Source organism: Morus notabilis, unplaced genomic scaffold, assembly GCF_000414095.1.
Source record: "Morus notabilis unplaced genomic scaffold, ASM41409v2 Scaffold503, whole genome shotgun sequence".
Lineage (NCBI taxonomy): Eukaryota > Viridiplantae > Streptophyta > Magnoliopsida > Rosales > Moraceae > Morus > Morus notabilis.
This window is the reverse complement of record NW_010366489.1, coordinates 325,568-341,459: the sequence shown is the minus strand read 5'-3', so window position 1 is coordinate 341,459 and position 15,892 is coordinate 325,568. Positions and strand designations below refer to the sequence as shown.

Sequence of the window (15,892 nt, the reverse complement as noted above, 5' to 3'; positions counted from 1 at the left end):
TCTTAATTGATGTCTAATCAATCATATCATACAATATCAAGTAAAAAGTTTGAATTTTTTTTTAACTAACTCTTTTGTGCTTATCATGAGATGATGTGGTGTGATTTGATTAGTTAGACATTGATTGAGACACCAAAAATTGGATATAGGATCTGGATCTGGTTGCATATTATTTTTCCTATTCTTTGCCTTCAATGAAATATGCATGACATGGCTCCTCTTTAAGCAGCAGGTTTCACATAATTACTCTACAAGAAATTTTTTATTTATTATTTTTGGAAAATTACTCTACAAGAAATTACTCCAACAGTCTGCAAGCAAATTATCCAAGTATATTATATACTTACTGAAAATTAATGACATTATGTAATTGATAAATGTGTTGTTACTCATCCCAAGAACTAACTCTGGCTTTTCTTTAATTGTTTGTTAAATGCAAATCAATATTCGATCTGTCAACGACATCAAAATATGATAAAAGAATAAATTAGTCAGAAATAGCTAGGAGAAAGATTGAGCGAGCTCCAAAGATGCAGGTCAAAACCTAATCCTGAGCTCACAGATGATAATGAAGAAGAAGAAGAAGAAGAAGAAAATGATTCAATTTCTGTTGATGATTGCTTATTCCCAGCCTGCTCTTGCACTTGAACTGTATCTTGTGAAGGTTCTTTCTCATCTTTGTTCTTATTTTCCACATCAATATTGGAGTCAAATTTAGGGACTTGTTCAAGTACTCGTTGATCTCCTCCAAATACTTCAACCTTTGAATCAAGATTGAGCATCAAACACTGAGATATCCCATTGAAGGCATACAAAGATGCCGAGAACTTTCGTTCATACTTCATTCTCTTCGTGGCCTCTCCGATAATCGATTGCTCATCCTCATGATTCTCCCTCTCATGTCCATTAATGGCTCCACTGTCTCTTCCGCAATCTCAAATGGGCAGAAGTTATAACCAGAAGTAGTACATGATTATCCAAGTGTATCGACAAACCGAAGATCCACAACCTCCACACTCTCGAGCTCTTCCTCTTTTTTAGCTTCAAAATTCTGATCTCTCAAGTGATCACCAGCAGTAGTCACATAATGCTCAGTAATGTTGTTACTCACATTTTCATGGCTATCTTCCTTCATGTCGCAAAATTCTTGCACGTCGAAGAAATCATCGAAAACCGTACTATCCGGTACTTCTAGTGCCTGGTGCTGATCAATATTAGGCACCTGGTGCTGATCAATATTAGGCAAGGAGAAACTATCCATCGAAGCGCAAGTATTATTCCTCGATTTGAGGCGGAGAAGAAGAAGATTGGCGATTCTGGAGGGAAGATTAGGCTTTGAATTGTGAGAAGATGCGAGGATTAGGCCCGCGGAGCAAGAGAGCGGCTTCATCGTAAGCTCTTGCAGCCTCCTCGGCTGTGCCATAAGTCCCCAGCCACACTCTTATCTTCTGTATTGTGTCTTTGATCTCCGCCACCCACCTCCCCGAGGGCCTCTGGCCGGACCCCGACATAGCGTTTTCGACCTCTCCGAGCTGCTGAAGTTTCCTCCAATGTTATCTGGCTCAAGCCCATGCTTCCAATTTCAATGCTGCTTTCTCTCTCTTCTTGCTCTTGATCACTTCCTTTTCTCTTTCTACCCATGTTTTTCACTCTTATTTTTTGTTATCTACTCTAATATTGCTCGTGTGTATAATATCTCTACATATCTCTCAAATGCTAGCTGGTGTTGATGATAAGCCTAAAATATTGTATTTAGAAGCAACTTATTTTTAGTTAATTTCTACTTTGTGTCGTACTAATTAAGGCAGGTATTTATAATAAGGGTGGGCAGACGGTATGTCGGTGTTTATTATTATTATTATTATTATTAGAAGATTTGATAAGGTTTGTACTGCTTGTAACTACTTCTTTGTACTTTGTTTAGTTCGGCAATGCGTAAAAGTGCTCTATGAAATCTAACTTTCTTGGAAGGACAAGTGAGGTTCATATTTTGTGACCAAAGTCAATCTTTAGTTCCTTTAAGATCACTAATAAAAAATAAAAACAAAAATAAAATAATTATTAAAAAAAAAAACTGATTACCGGGGTTTAACATTCCTTGCTCTTGTTTTCTTTTCCAGATGGCAAATTTTGACGTCCCAACTCAAACATATTATTTTATTTTTATTTTTTTGGATGATAATACATATCTTATTTTGGTTCTTAGAAGTGCATAATTTTTTTTTTTTGTTTGTTTGAAAACGTACGGATCATGATAGTGTGACATTCAGATGTTTACATTATAGAATAATTAGTTATATAAGCCGTTTGATGTAACTGAAAACATTGTAGAAATCAATTTTGTGAAAATGACATATTGTACTATTGTGATCACTCAATTATACGAGAAAAAAAAATTCCCATTTTCTTTTTTAACTTCATACCATCTAATTAGTGTTCGGTAATAACAAGACAAACCCAAGATTTGCGATTGCATCCCCAAAACTGATTCCGTTTCATGTCATTATGTAATTATATATTTCTCCAACGCGCAATAGATTCTCATGGAATTCTTTCCATCTCTTGATTATATTGTATAAGTTTCATCACGTCAAAGAAATTGTTGGCCAAACACCAGAGGAAGAGACGAAAGAAGCCGTAATGCAAACAATATATTCCTGAGTTCTCGTTTTTTGTATCGGCTGTTTTACGCATTGAGATCACCATCGTTGGTGATATTATAAATATTGCTGTCGTTGGACTTAATTATAGTAACCGGCGGGGGGTTTGGGTTTTTCTTCGGAGGGTGCAAACGGCAGCAACAATTTTAAAGAACGACAGATACGAGAAAAACGACAATGTATTTGACAAACGAAAATAAACTCGACAGCCGACTACATACGAACGACAATCATTGGAAACGATGACATGCAATAAAAGAACATGTATTTAGGAACCTGATAAACAAAAAGTCAACGTCAAACGACAATATTCATAAACTAACAGCAATATAGTAAACGAAGTCTATGGAAAACCATGATAACCGAAAACAACATTAACCTTAAAAACTAAGGCTTCGTTTCTTTTTTCAGTTTCAAATCACAACTCAAATTTTTACATGACAGTATTCTTTTTCACATGAATGGGGCCTAAAACTGATAATGGTATTAAAAGGAAGAAAACGACGAGAACCATACAAGCGGCATGGACTACAAGCGACAGGAATGGAAAATGACGAACTAAAGAACCACCCAAAAATAAGTGGAAAACGACATCAACCACAAAAATAATTGGAAAAATAACATAAGCCAAGAAAACGACAATAATATAAAAACCACATGACTATAAAAGCGACAATGAAACAAAATACGAGTTGACAAGAGTTGGAGAGAGGGCACCAACCAGAAGAACGACAAAAACATACAAATCAAAAAGACGATGTACCAAACAACAGAAATATAGAAGGGACAGTCAGATATCTAGAGTTGAATAAACGATAACATTTTCTGAAGAAACGACAGCAACCAGAAAAACGACAATAATAATATGTTAAAAAAAGAAGTCTAGACCAAGTTACCAACGAAAATATCTGCACAACTTACAATAGCTTTAAAAGCGACGACAAGATATCACATCTACAAACACGATAAGAGCTATAAAAACGCCACTCAGTTCTAAACCCCCTAGAGTCATTTGACGAAACTTCAAATACTATAGAAATAAATTTTATAACCAAAGAAAAATACTATTGTATTGTAGAAGAAGAACGACATCTAAAAAACGACAACGTATACTCATGACAACAAGATGTTAAAAAGCAACAAAATTACGACAAAGACATCTAGAAACGATGATGTCTTCTGAAAACGACAACATAGCATAAACAGCAAGAGTTTTGCCCAATGACGATAATGCAAAACACGAGAACCACTAGAAAAACCACGTCGCTTTAGAAATAAAAAGATCAATAAACCATGATAATTTTACAGATGCCCGCATCTTCAAAACACGGAGACCAAAAACGACAACATATATAGAAACGACCAAACTTGCCAAATTTTTTGAACACGGACAAAGATATTATTGTATAAACACGCGTCCTTAAAAACGACAGTGACTTCAAAATGCCAATACTAAAAGACGACAACTCTTTTACAAGTTGCTTGAAAACGAGAACATATCACGTCTAAAACAAAAAGGAGGAACGGCTATAAAAACATTTCTTACCAAACAACAAAACCTAAAAACTAAAATTGCTTGAGATAGAAAAACGAACACATGATGAAAAGTTCATAATACTAGAAACTTAAAGGAATAAAAAAACGTTAACCTGAATGAAAATAAATAAAAACTAAAGGCAAAAATCAAGCCCTAAAAAAAAAAAAAAAAAAAAAAAAAAAGAAAAAAAAAAACCCCAAAAAAAAAAAAAAAAAAAAAAAAAAAAACCTAATAGGAAGAAAAAGGAATAAAAATCAGTACAGTATGATGTATCCAACAAACGTATTGAATCAGCAACCAATTCAACCATATGTACTGAATTATGTATTACCAAGTGACTAGTAATTATCATATTGTATCTTACACGTTTATTTTAAGAGATGGAAACTAAAACATGGATAAATTATTTGTGATCTTGTATGTCACTTCAAACAATATCTAACACAAACAGAACGGAAACAAAATAGGACAGATCTATTGCTTAAGAAAAAACATACATGGGGAACCTTTCACACATTTATACACAGCACAGGTTGAAGTTACAAGGACACACTGAAAAAGAGCACATTCACTGTTTTTCCCTCGCAACTCTATATTCTGCGCATGGAAATAATCAACTATTGCATACAAAAAATATGCGTAACTGCCTATTTAAAACAAGGACATAAAGGGAAAGAAAACAGAAATCTCAAACTCGATTGTTGTTGTTGATAAGGGGAGTGGTAATGCTATTAGTGTCAGAAAAGTAAGGAATCGGCATCAAAGCTGGGTCCTGATAGGCAGTGACTAATTTCTCAAAGAATTCAGGCATTGCAGGGTCACTCTCATCCTGCCTATCCCTTTTGATCAAACTCTGAGAACGAAAAAAAAAAAATCGACATGGGCATAAAGTGTGATAAAGCAGCTAAAAATGGATTGATACAACTCCTTAATCCTCTACTGTCAAAAGGAGTAAAATGTCATGGTTTCTAGACATACCTCAGCAGAGTAACCAACGAAAATAGGCAGGAAGCGTTTTCGGCAGTACTCGTTGAATAGAAGAGTGAGGATTGGAAGAGGAATGACTAAAGATGAAGCTAGAGAGAGCTTCTTCAATGTGAAGATTCCCACTGCAATGGCGTGCATGAGCACCAAAGAAAATATCGTTGAATTGTGCACAATAGGCCAAAACTTCCCTGCAGTTTCGTACCTTGGCGCATAGACATTAATGAACTGCGAAACAAGTTTAGAGCGTAAACATTAGAAGAAATGTAATGGCATCTAGAATAACAAGAGATTGCAAAACAATTTTGGAACTGAATAAACATTACACAAACACAAGATAAAAATAAATAAATAAATAAGACTGCTTTTATACATAGATCAAATTCTTACAACGCACCTAAGACTTTAAAAAAATTAAAAAGACAACTGATAAATAAATAAATAAATAAGACTGTTTTTATACATAGATCAAATTCTTACAACGCACCTATGACTTTAAAAAAATAAAAAAGACAACTGACCTGATTACGGAAGACGATGTATCCAAGACAGAAGTACACCAAGAGGAAGGGCAGAATAAGTGGAGCTAAGAAAAAGTATGTGATTCCAAGGAGTACAAAGAAAAGAATTCTTGGAATGTCCTTGTGGTAATCAAAAGCTGGAACTTCAAGATCATCATCTGGATCCCCAGTAAAAGGTCTCTTTATCAGACTGCAAAACAGAGGAATTACACGAAACAGTTCTGACGAAGTGCTTGTCCATCCTGACGTGACAACATATGCAATGAAAAACGATGCCTGCAACCAAACTAAATGTTGTTATAACAACGAAGAAGTGAAGCCCATATTTTAGTATCACGTGCCTAAACCAAAAGTAAAAAGGGCCATCTTCAGATTTTCCTGTCTGAAGAGTTTCCTGTCTACATTATTCTGGCCATATTTTAGCATGATCAAATGCAAATGGTAAACATATGATCTTCACTTGTGCCCAAGAAGAAGAAGCATTTTAAAATGAGCAATGATACACATCAGGAAAAATTTTATCCACATCCTGAAAGCACACGTATCAAAATTTGTAGGTTCTGTAAGACCGAAATGACTATTTTGTCCCAACTCTTTTCACCCTTAACAACTTATATTTTAATTTCATAACGTGTCATGAAACTACTTTTTTGCGATACATATTGTTTAAGTTACAAAGGTACTCACCTGTGCAGGGACAGCAACAGCTAGCTTTGAAGTTATATTCTTTGGCTCAAGGAAGACGTCGAGCTGAGATAAAGCTGAACCAGAAAATATAGTAGCAAAAAATATGTTCCATATCGTGAACCAAAGTACTTTATCACATGCGCTCTTTTCTATGTCACTGTGGGAAATATATCCTTGAATAGATGAAAGGAATTCCATGATTGGGGGCACCGATTTCAGAAATAACAGAAGAATGAGATTGGGAAGGTATCCTGTGATAACTTGACTAACGAAAGTTCTGCATAAGGAGACTCGTATGTTAGTTTCATTTGGCATTTGAAACTTTTAAAAAGTGAAAAGTAGAAAATTTTGGCCAGAAACCTTGAAAATGCTAATGGTAATGCCAGAACACATTATCAGGTTGCCTAAATCTTATATATAGTAGTAAAAATTTATCCACAGTTGGTTGCCTAAATCTTATATAGTAGTAAAATCTATCCAAGTTTAATTTTTTTCCCAGTTGAAAAACTAAATTCCAAGATTTCGGATACTTTACTCGCTCAGATTCAGAACAATCGCAATGGTGGAAACCAGGATGAGATGAAAAAAGCAACCACACTTTCTAGTGCACTTACATAGTTAGAATGCTTTTGAGGAAGGGAAACCAAATTTCCAACTGATTCAGATTAGCAAGACCTTGCACAAGGAGAACAGGAATGAGGAATAAGATTGTAAGAAGAATACATGCAACAATGACCACCAGCTTCGATATCCATCTTTGCATGAATGATGAAGAAAAGAAAGGCCAGTAAACATCATGCGGCTCGGGAGCTTCTTCTGCGGTCCAGTGTGTGGGATTGTTTGATTGTCGCAAGTGAAAAGCCACAGCAGCACCATAACGAGACTTGAATGACACAAATGCAGCACGAACTTCCTTGTAAATTAGAAAGAGAATGCAAATCATTAGACTGCAACAAGTACCACAAGATACCAGAACCTAATTAACTACATAGTAAAGGAATTGATTTGAATTAAAGAAAGACGGAACTAACGAGTTTCTCTTGGCTCCATTTTGTAGAATGATACTCCGTCTACAAGAGATTTGCGTTATTGAGAAGGTCAATCATTCAAAGAAATCATTATTATCAAATTCTCGTTTACGTAGTTCCTTGTACTCTTCAGTTTATTGCCCTTTATTCACACTTACTAGGAATGTAAAACACTTGTGAGGTGGACAGTTATTTTTAATAAGAAATTCAAATAATGCCTTGATTTCGAGCGTAATCAAGGACTTAATCTTAGACTCTATGACCAGAATGTTCATCATCACATTAAGCTAGAAGGCAATAATCCTAAGAACACTTTACGTATACACAAAAATCAATGCACCATGCAGAATTGTATATAATTACGGTCCAGAAAAAGTCAAATAAAATTAAGATTTCTGGTATAGGAGAAGAAGAATCTCTAATACTTACTTGTCCTGTGAATGAAACCCCTGACTGCTCCATTCTCACATTTTCCTCTATATCTTCTAGCCTCTTTCCATAATGGTCCACAAGATCAACCTTGCGGCCACACAATCCAAAACAGCAGCTTCGATGATATTTCCGATGACTGGGATCGGACCGTGAATGAAGGATTCTTTTTGACAATCTCTTGGCATTTTTCTAGATTAAAAGAAAAGCAAAGAATGATTATAAACATCTGTATGAAACAAGATGTAGAGAAGATCTTGGTGGTTCTATTAAATTATTAATTAGTAAAAGGATACACACAAACATGGAAAGGAATAAGAAGGGACTGGGTGCCCCTTTACGCCTCAATCTTTCATATTATTTTATGTTTCCACAGCAACAAAATGTCACCTTATGACTCAAAATCAAGTCAACATAAAATCTCACAAGAAACTTTCTTGAATTTTCTATCAGATTATGAACTTTTCATTTTGGTTCCAAGTCTTCTCCAATAAACTACTCGGCGTTGGCGACACTGCCTAATTTGTATCCTGTTATTGCTTCTCACTCTAGTATCTCTTCTCAAGACATGTGTAAACTGAAATGCTAAGATCATGTTCATATGAACACTCAGATATGACTTTAACCATTAAAAGCAGTGATATATGAACAGCTAGTTGATGTAGACGTCATTAGTCGTATCAACTTATAAAACAAGCTAGCTATTGTGATTTATGTCATAAAAGCCAAATATGTTCTTGCCGAACAACTCGATCTAGAGATTAGCACAAAACATAAGAACATTGGTATAACAAATAGATGCAGCAAAATGCTTACGATGAGAAGTCGAAGTTTGTTTGTTCGATGAACAACAATATGTGACAGATATGTTAAAGGGTGATACTCTTTAAAGAAGCTGTCAACACTGTCACTGACACTGCTCCCACTGGAAACAGGGATACTGCGAACTAAGATCGTGAACTGATGCGGTTGGGGTTTCGATGAATGGAAATAAGCCAATCTTTTTGAAGAAATATAACTATACTCCTGCAGAAAAATTAATATTCAGTACCCAGTTCAACTTTTGGTTCTTAGGCTGCAAATGACAAGGCACTTCATGAGCATCTCAAATATGAAATTACACACACACACACACCCCCTAGGATATCATGATGCCTGAAATGTGATAAAAGAATATCCTAAGAGAAGCTAAGAGCTGCAGAGATAATCAAATTCTTCAGAAATATTTAATGGCACAAAGCAACTTACATAATAAAGTAGGTAGCAGACAAAAATTGTGACGACATAAACAGCAGAAAAGTGAATCCACAGGCTGCAAAAAATCAAACAATATTATTTTTCACACTTTGTGGCAAACGAAATTCAATACTGCCGACATAAGTAAGAAAGTTTAATAACTTCTTAGAACTCTTCAACCCAAAGAGACATGACTGAAAGTATGATCCTAGTTATTAAAACAGGATATATGGGCTATCAGAACAATTTAAAGAGGACAACAAGTTTCTCATTTTTGCAATCTTTCCACCATTATTTTCAAAAAATTTCCATCCCTGTGCAGTTACATCACTATCAACATTTTTACATAATTTCTCTGACATTGTTCTTCAAAGTACTATCCAAGCTCAGATTAAAAGTTTACCTTTTCGAACCCTTGTTTACATTTGAAATTGTAAACACGTCCAACGAGTTATTTGACAAATTATCTAAGTCAATATTGTCAAGCTTATCTCCAGAGCAGTTCACTGGAAGAAGAACAAAGATCCCGATAATCCCGGCAAACACGAATACTTTTAAACTGCATAATCCATATACAACAGAAGTAGAAATTACTCAGTAGCAGGTATCTATTGATTGTAAACAAAAGAAATTCAAAGAAATGAAGGTAAACTTATACTATTACTCGTACACAGAAATGAATAACCATCTATTTATTGCCAAATGATAAAACAAGGATCAAGCAACACCACTTTTGTAATCTAATGGGACCGTAGGTGGAACGGGAAAGGGATCGATCCACACCCTCGTCAATAATCCCCATAGATCCATGCACATCAATTCATCAAACATACAATATCACTATTTAGATTATAGTGCGGACGCAAGAACTAGGACGGCAGTGGCAAACTTTCGCTTTTAAGACCTTCAACGAGGGTCACCCAACATTCGATCCCTTGACCACAGACCCACCACGGTCGGTATTCCATTACCGTTAGGCCACCCCACACACTGGTAACGGTAACAACTGTCTATTTCTTTTTCTGCCCACCTAACTTCCTAGTCTCACCAACATCAAGAAGTAACACTATTGGTCACATCATAACATATAACCAAGAACTCATAAATACTCTCACTACTTTACAAGACCCAAATATCAAAATAAGCAATTGATATCTTCCTCCCACCCACTAAAACCAAGAAAACAAACATATATGAAATCGAATTCAAACTAAACTCACAGTTCATCATTTCAAGAGAAGTACCTGAAAGTTATAACGCGCATGAAGACGACAGCGTCCAAGCCGGAGGAGGCCAAGAGGTCATCTTCGGAGAGGCTCCAAGCGTTTTTGAGCCAACCGGTGGAAGGAATCAGCCTTTCGAGGTTGAAACGGCTTGTCCGTTGGGATTTCCCCTCCGCCAACAAACGAGGCAAATAAACTTCGTTATTCAGAGGCTGTTTCCTCAATATTGAGTACAAACCGAAGAACAAAATACACAGCCCCGAGTTTATTCCCACCGACGTCAAAAGCGCAGAAACTAGCATTTTTCTTCTTCGATAATTACTTTTTTTTTTAAAATCTAATCTTTAGCGGAGAAAAAGAAGAAGAGGAAGAAGATCTCCCTGTAAACTGTTCAAACTATGGAAGAAATTGAAAGCGAAACTGAACAATACTAAATAATGATCAGAGATCGAATTGGGTGATTCAGCTAAGTAAAAGAAGATGCTCGTATTTACTGGAATAAAACTGAATTATACGATCCCCTTTGACTGTGTATAATTGTATAATACTGGTAGAAAGTGACGGATTTTGAGACTGATTTTTTTTTTTTTTGTTGTTGTTGTGCTTGCGAATTCTATTGGTGCTTTGGTGGGTAAGCTCTGGAGTAGTTTCCCCAGTGTTTGTTTTTTTGAAGTTCCGGAAACGCCCTTGTCTTGTTCTTCCTTTCTTTCTCGGACAAGAAAAGGACAAGCAACATGCTGAAAGACGCTGATAAATGGGTACGAAACTTCCGACGGTTGTAAAGTACCGGTGCTTTTCGGCTTTCTGCGATCTGCTTTGTGTGAACACGTGTTTTTCACCTTGGTTTATTCTTGATGGTTGGGGTATTGACGGGGTAATTTGGGGATTTTACTGTGACGTAAAGGAACAGATGCTGTAACAGGATTGAGCCACGCAGGCCCAAACAAGTAGTCAAATTCCCGCCAGTGTGAACTGAAGTCGTGGCAAAAAAAAAAACAAAGAACTGAAGTCGCAGCAGATCCCGATCTCAAGCTTAGCTCACGTGACATGGCACGTGCGTGATTTGAGTTTCTCGATGGACATTATCTTAAATATTTGTTATATTCTAATCCTAATCCTAATTCTGAATATAAAAGAGTGCATATTGATTTTTACTGTTCAGCTTTGGTAGTCAAAAAGGCACAATTTTTGGTGCTTCTTTCCTTTTTTTTTTTTTCCTTCTCCTCTTTGCTTTGGTTTGGTTTGGATTTTTTTGTTTTTTTGTTTTTTTTTTCGCGTTTTTTCATTCTCCTTTTTGTGATCCCCGTTCACTTCGCTGATTCGAGAAGAATTCGAGTTGAGATGTGATTTTATGTGAGAGCTTTTTACTGTAGCAAAAAAGTTAGATGTGATTGTTTGTGAGAGCTTTTTACTATAGAAAAACTCGAATTCTAAACTCGAATCAGCGAAGTGAACGTGGCGTTTTTTATCCCAATTTTTAACTCTATTATTTCTTTCTTTTGTATATCCTGTTCAGTTTTAAACCGTGATCTAAAATCTTAGATCCCAAATCTTAAAATATATAAAAGTGTGGACGTGTAGTTATTGTTCATCGTATAATAATTCAAAATGCTAAGTTTTAAGCGTTTTACCTTTTTCTTTTTCATTTTTTAGTTTCGACTCTTTTATTCTTTTTTTATCATTATCTCATAATTTATACTCATCATAATAGTCTAAAACAGTGAGTTATAGGTGATTTATTTATTTATTTTCTCCTTTCTTTTTTCAGTTTCAACTCCTTTTTGTTTTTGTTTTTGTTTTTTTGTTATCTTATAATTAACAATGTTTCATTGTATTCGTATGATTACATATGACCTTAAACTATTATTAATGTTCAAATTTTTTCCCCTAAGACTTAGATGTGAGTCATGTTTAGAATTACTATTAGAGTATTGTATGTTACCTATTAGGGTATCATATGTTACCACTTAATACATACTTTTTGAGTTTTTAAGTAAAATTTTTTGTCTTTTTTATATTATTATATGTATTTTACATTATAAAAACTTTAATGACGACTTAATACGTGCATCGCACCTATTTAAATTATTTATCATGAAAAATGATAATTTTATTGGTGCATGTAGCAAACCTTTTTATTTAAAAGATCTAAATTTTTCTTTTTCTTTTTCCCACAACGTGATACACATTTTTATTCTCAGTTTGACTGAAAATGGGAAATGTGAAACATACTTTGACGCGTTAAGAAGAACTATCACTAATTTGGTAATGGATTCATATTGATAATGGCACATAAACTTGAAGCAAATTCCCCAATAAAGCCGGAGTTATGTCATTTATCTTAAATATTTTTTAAGTTTTTGGTCCTCATTTTCTCCATATATATTAAGGAGTTTTTCTTCTAAGAAAAAAAAAATGAACTATCAATAATTCTATATTTTTAATTGTCATATTATATTAAAAATTATCTATTTTATATATTTTTTTAAGTTTAATATAATTTTAATTAAATTTAACTGTTAAAAATAGATACTATGGAGAGGTTTATGGAGAAAGTCCTTGTATATTAATATAAATATATTTGTACAATAACATAAAGGAAAATTGGGTTATTCCAGAAGTATTTCGTTGCCCTCATTTCGTCGTTTCTTCATTTTTTTTTTTTTTTGCTTTCAACCGTCCTTTTATTTAAAAATTTTTATGTTTCTTGTTTACTTTCCTTTTTCCTTTTATTTTATAATTATTCTCACTTTTTTCTCCTTTCTTTCTTTTTATTTTGTTTTGTTTTTACATTCTTATTTTTTCACTATTATACATTTTTTCTTTTTTGTTTCTCTAAATTAATCCTTATAAATATATTTATTTTTATTTTTCCATTTAAATACTTTATTCTCACACAACTCAGTCTAATTTTTTTAAATCATGTTTCTTTTTATTTATCCTTGATAAAAATAAAGATGGTATGTATGAAATATGTTAAGGTCAAATTTCGTTCCTTATCCCTCATCTTGCACAATTGCATGTGTCCTCATACGTCTCGAAGAATGAGGTTGAATTACGAAATCGGCTGCTAGAAACAATTCGCTACCTTTCGGCAGGGTCAGCCGCTAGAACAGCCATTCGAGCCGTGGGGATACCACATCAGTATTATGAGATTATGGACTGATTTCATCATTAAATTGGCATCAAACTGTGAGATCTTGCCCAAAAAAGCAAAAGAAAAAGTCAATTACACCTAGACTTGCTCCCTAAGCCACCTCGCTGCAAGGAAAGAATCTTCAATCAAAAGTCAAAGGAGAAACTTGCTCTAAATCATTTTTTCAGCAATCAAGACCTATTTTTACGGCCCTTGCACGACCACAAAGGGACAATGCGCATATAGATATAGGCCATCTCCTTTCTCACATTTTCCTAGAAGCTTTCCAACAGCTTTCTAGACATTCTATTGTATTTTTCACATATTCTCCTAGCATTTAGGGAGATCTTTATTGTATTCTTCTTCTACAATTATAGTGAAACCATTGAAGACCATACAATGGATGTACCCTAAGTTATAAGAGGAACCACTATAAATCTCTGTGTCTCACTATCTTTATTTTTTACTTCTTCGTTTATTTTTTATGCGATCACGATATTAATATTATAATTCGAATTCAACCACTGACCTCCTAATAAATTTAATTGTAAATTTCACCATCTACAAAATAAAACAGCAAGTTTATGGCTTTGAATTGCGCTAAACTCAAGTGCTCATACCAATCTCTATGTTCTTTGCATGATACGTACCAAGATTGTTACAGATGGAATAAGGATCCACATGAAAAGCTCTTTTTTTTTCGTCTTAATTATATATCTTGCCACTCTTGATCCTTCCTCTTATTTTCGCACTTAGAAATGAAGTAGTGAACCAAAAAAAAAAAAAAAAAAAATCTTAAAACAATTTGTCAATTTTCTAAAAAGAAAGAAAGAAAGGAAAAGAAACTCATTTATATAGCAAGTGATCAAGTTCCACATTAAAATTGATCACGATTTTTTTCTTTTCTTTTTGGGTTTTTTCTGTTCATGTGAACTCATTGTTCTTCTTTTTATATCCATGTGAACTCATTTTTCTGTGTACATTAGCCCGTTAAAACAAGGGGAAAGATTTAAAATCCTGATTATTACTTGGAACATCAGCAAATAATTTTTTTAATTAAAAAAAAACTTTGTTTCTTTTTCACCGGTTGCTTCCTAAGTCTGGTTTGCTTCAACCGTGCAATCCCATAACCAAACAAGTTCGATGCAGGCCAAAAAAAAAAAAAGAAAAGAAAAAAGAAAACAAACAAACAACACACAGTGTGATCCTGCTTCGAAAATGAACAAAATCATATGAATAAGAGATGGATTTCAACTTTGAAGGTTTTCTAATTCGGTCCAAATCCAGTCATAGGAGAGATGGCGCCGTCGTAGGGGAGAGGGGATATCATGCATAATGCATTCGTCCACTGTTGGGGTTCACACCATCGCCGTCGTCGTAGGACAAGCAGTCGTGAAAGGAGCGGAGGAGATAGCCGGGGTTTAGGCAAAAGGGAGATCGAGTCGCCGTTGGTGGGGTGAGGACCGCCATCGAATAAGGAGTTGCCAGAGGTGGCGAAAGTACCTTACGGTATTATAGTCATTCCCTTATTTAATTATTGAGTCCGATTAAGCCAAGTATATTATTATTTGTTGTCCGAGCACTGTTACACTAACACACAATCAATAATGTAGAGGCGAAAAGAGACAAAATATCTCTTAAAATATAGATGTGAAATTTTACCAATTATTCTTGATTATTATTTTTTTAATTAATAATTATATTAACTAAAAGAGTATGCAGATCCACAATACCATGAAAAATAAGTTCAATAACTTTCTTGCGACTGATGAAAAAGAGAGTGGATGAAAATTATCTCTTTAATAGTGTATAATCAAGCCATCTTTTTTTTATTTTTATACAATTGCATATGATTCTAATATGAAAAAAAATTAATGCGTTCTCCATATTTTCAATATGTGCTAAAAAATAAGGACCAGCATTTTAATTTATAGGAGGGTGATGGAAGTGAAAAGTTATCTGTGATCTATACAAACAAAGTCCTGTCAATGTTATTTAAAAAAAAAAAAAAAAAAGACCCTGTAGACTGTAGTTTCTTCAGCCAAACCGAGAGATATTTCCGATCTAGTTCTTTTATCTAAAAAATTTAAAAAAAGACAATTTTAATTTTAATTTTATTCAAGTTCACGTTTTTTTAAGTTTTAACTTATTCAATTTTACTCAACTTTATTCAAATTTTAACTTCAACTCAAGTTATAATTCAAATTCAACTCAAAAATTACACTCAACACTCTTTAGGGCCCATTCACTTCGCTGATTCGAGTTTGTAATTCGAGTTGAGATGTGATTTTGTGTGAGAACTTTTTATTGTAGCAAAAAAGTTAATTGTAACTATTTCTGAGAGTTTTTTACTGTAACAAAACTCGAATTCTAAACTCGAATCGGCGAAATGAACAAGCAAAGAACAACCCCAATTTTCCACCGCAAAAGGATATTACCTCTCCCAGATAT

General features: G+C 34.3%; 1 protein-coding gene and 1 pseudogene across 2 annotated transcripts; both read right to left on the bottom strand.

Annotated features, from left to right (window-relative positions):
- Nucleotides 1-478: 478 nt before the first annotated feature.
- On the bottom strand, nucleotides 479-967 carry LOC21398789 (annotated as a pseudogene).
- A 3,685-nt stretch (nucleotides 968-4,652) lies between these two features.
- LOC21398787 (CSC1-like protein At1g69450) lies at nucleotides 4,653-11,107 on the bottom strand. Of its 2 annotated transcripts, XM_024173649.1 has the most exons (11): nucleotides 10,327-11,107; nucleotides 9,486-9,641; nucleotides 9,095-9,158; nucleotides 8,663-8,872; nucleotides 7,847-8,038; nucleotides 7,421-7,459; nucleotides 7,004-7,302; nucleotides 6,390-6,666; nucleotides 5,703-5,978; nucleotides 5,176-5,409; nucleotides 4,653-5,050 (listed from the first exon to the last, which is right to left on the bottom strand). In XM_024173649.1, the coding sequence occupies exons 1-11, from the start codon at nucleotides 10,605-10,607 to the stop codon at nucleotides 4,886-4,888; spliced, it is 2,193 nt and encodes a 730-aa protein (XP_024029417.1). In that variant the 5' UTR covers nucleotides 10,608-11,107; the 3' UTR covers nucleotides 4,653-4,885. The 2 variants fall into 2 exon arrangements, with proteins under 2 accessions (XP_024029417.1, XP_010108715.1); XM_010110413.2 differs by lacking the exon at nucleotides 7,421-7,459.
- Nucleotides 11,108-15,892: the final 4,785 nt, after the last annotated feature.

Bases quoted from the DNA above. Each gene is read 5' to 3' on its own strand.
- LOC21398787 (XM_024173649.1), bottom strand. From the start codon at position 10,607: ATGCTAGTTTCTGCGCTTTTGACGTCGGTGGGAATAAACTCGGGGCTG. The intron at 8,873-9,094 runs GTAAGTTGCTTT...ATTTTTCTGCAG, and splicing joins TCTGCTACCTACTTTATTAT to GAGTATAGTTATATTTCTTC. The intron at 7,460-7,846 runs GTAAGTATTAGA...AATCTCTTGTAG, and splicing joins GGGTTTCATTCACAGGACAA to ACGGAGTATCATTCTACAAA.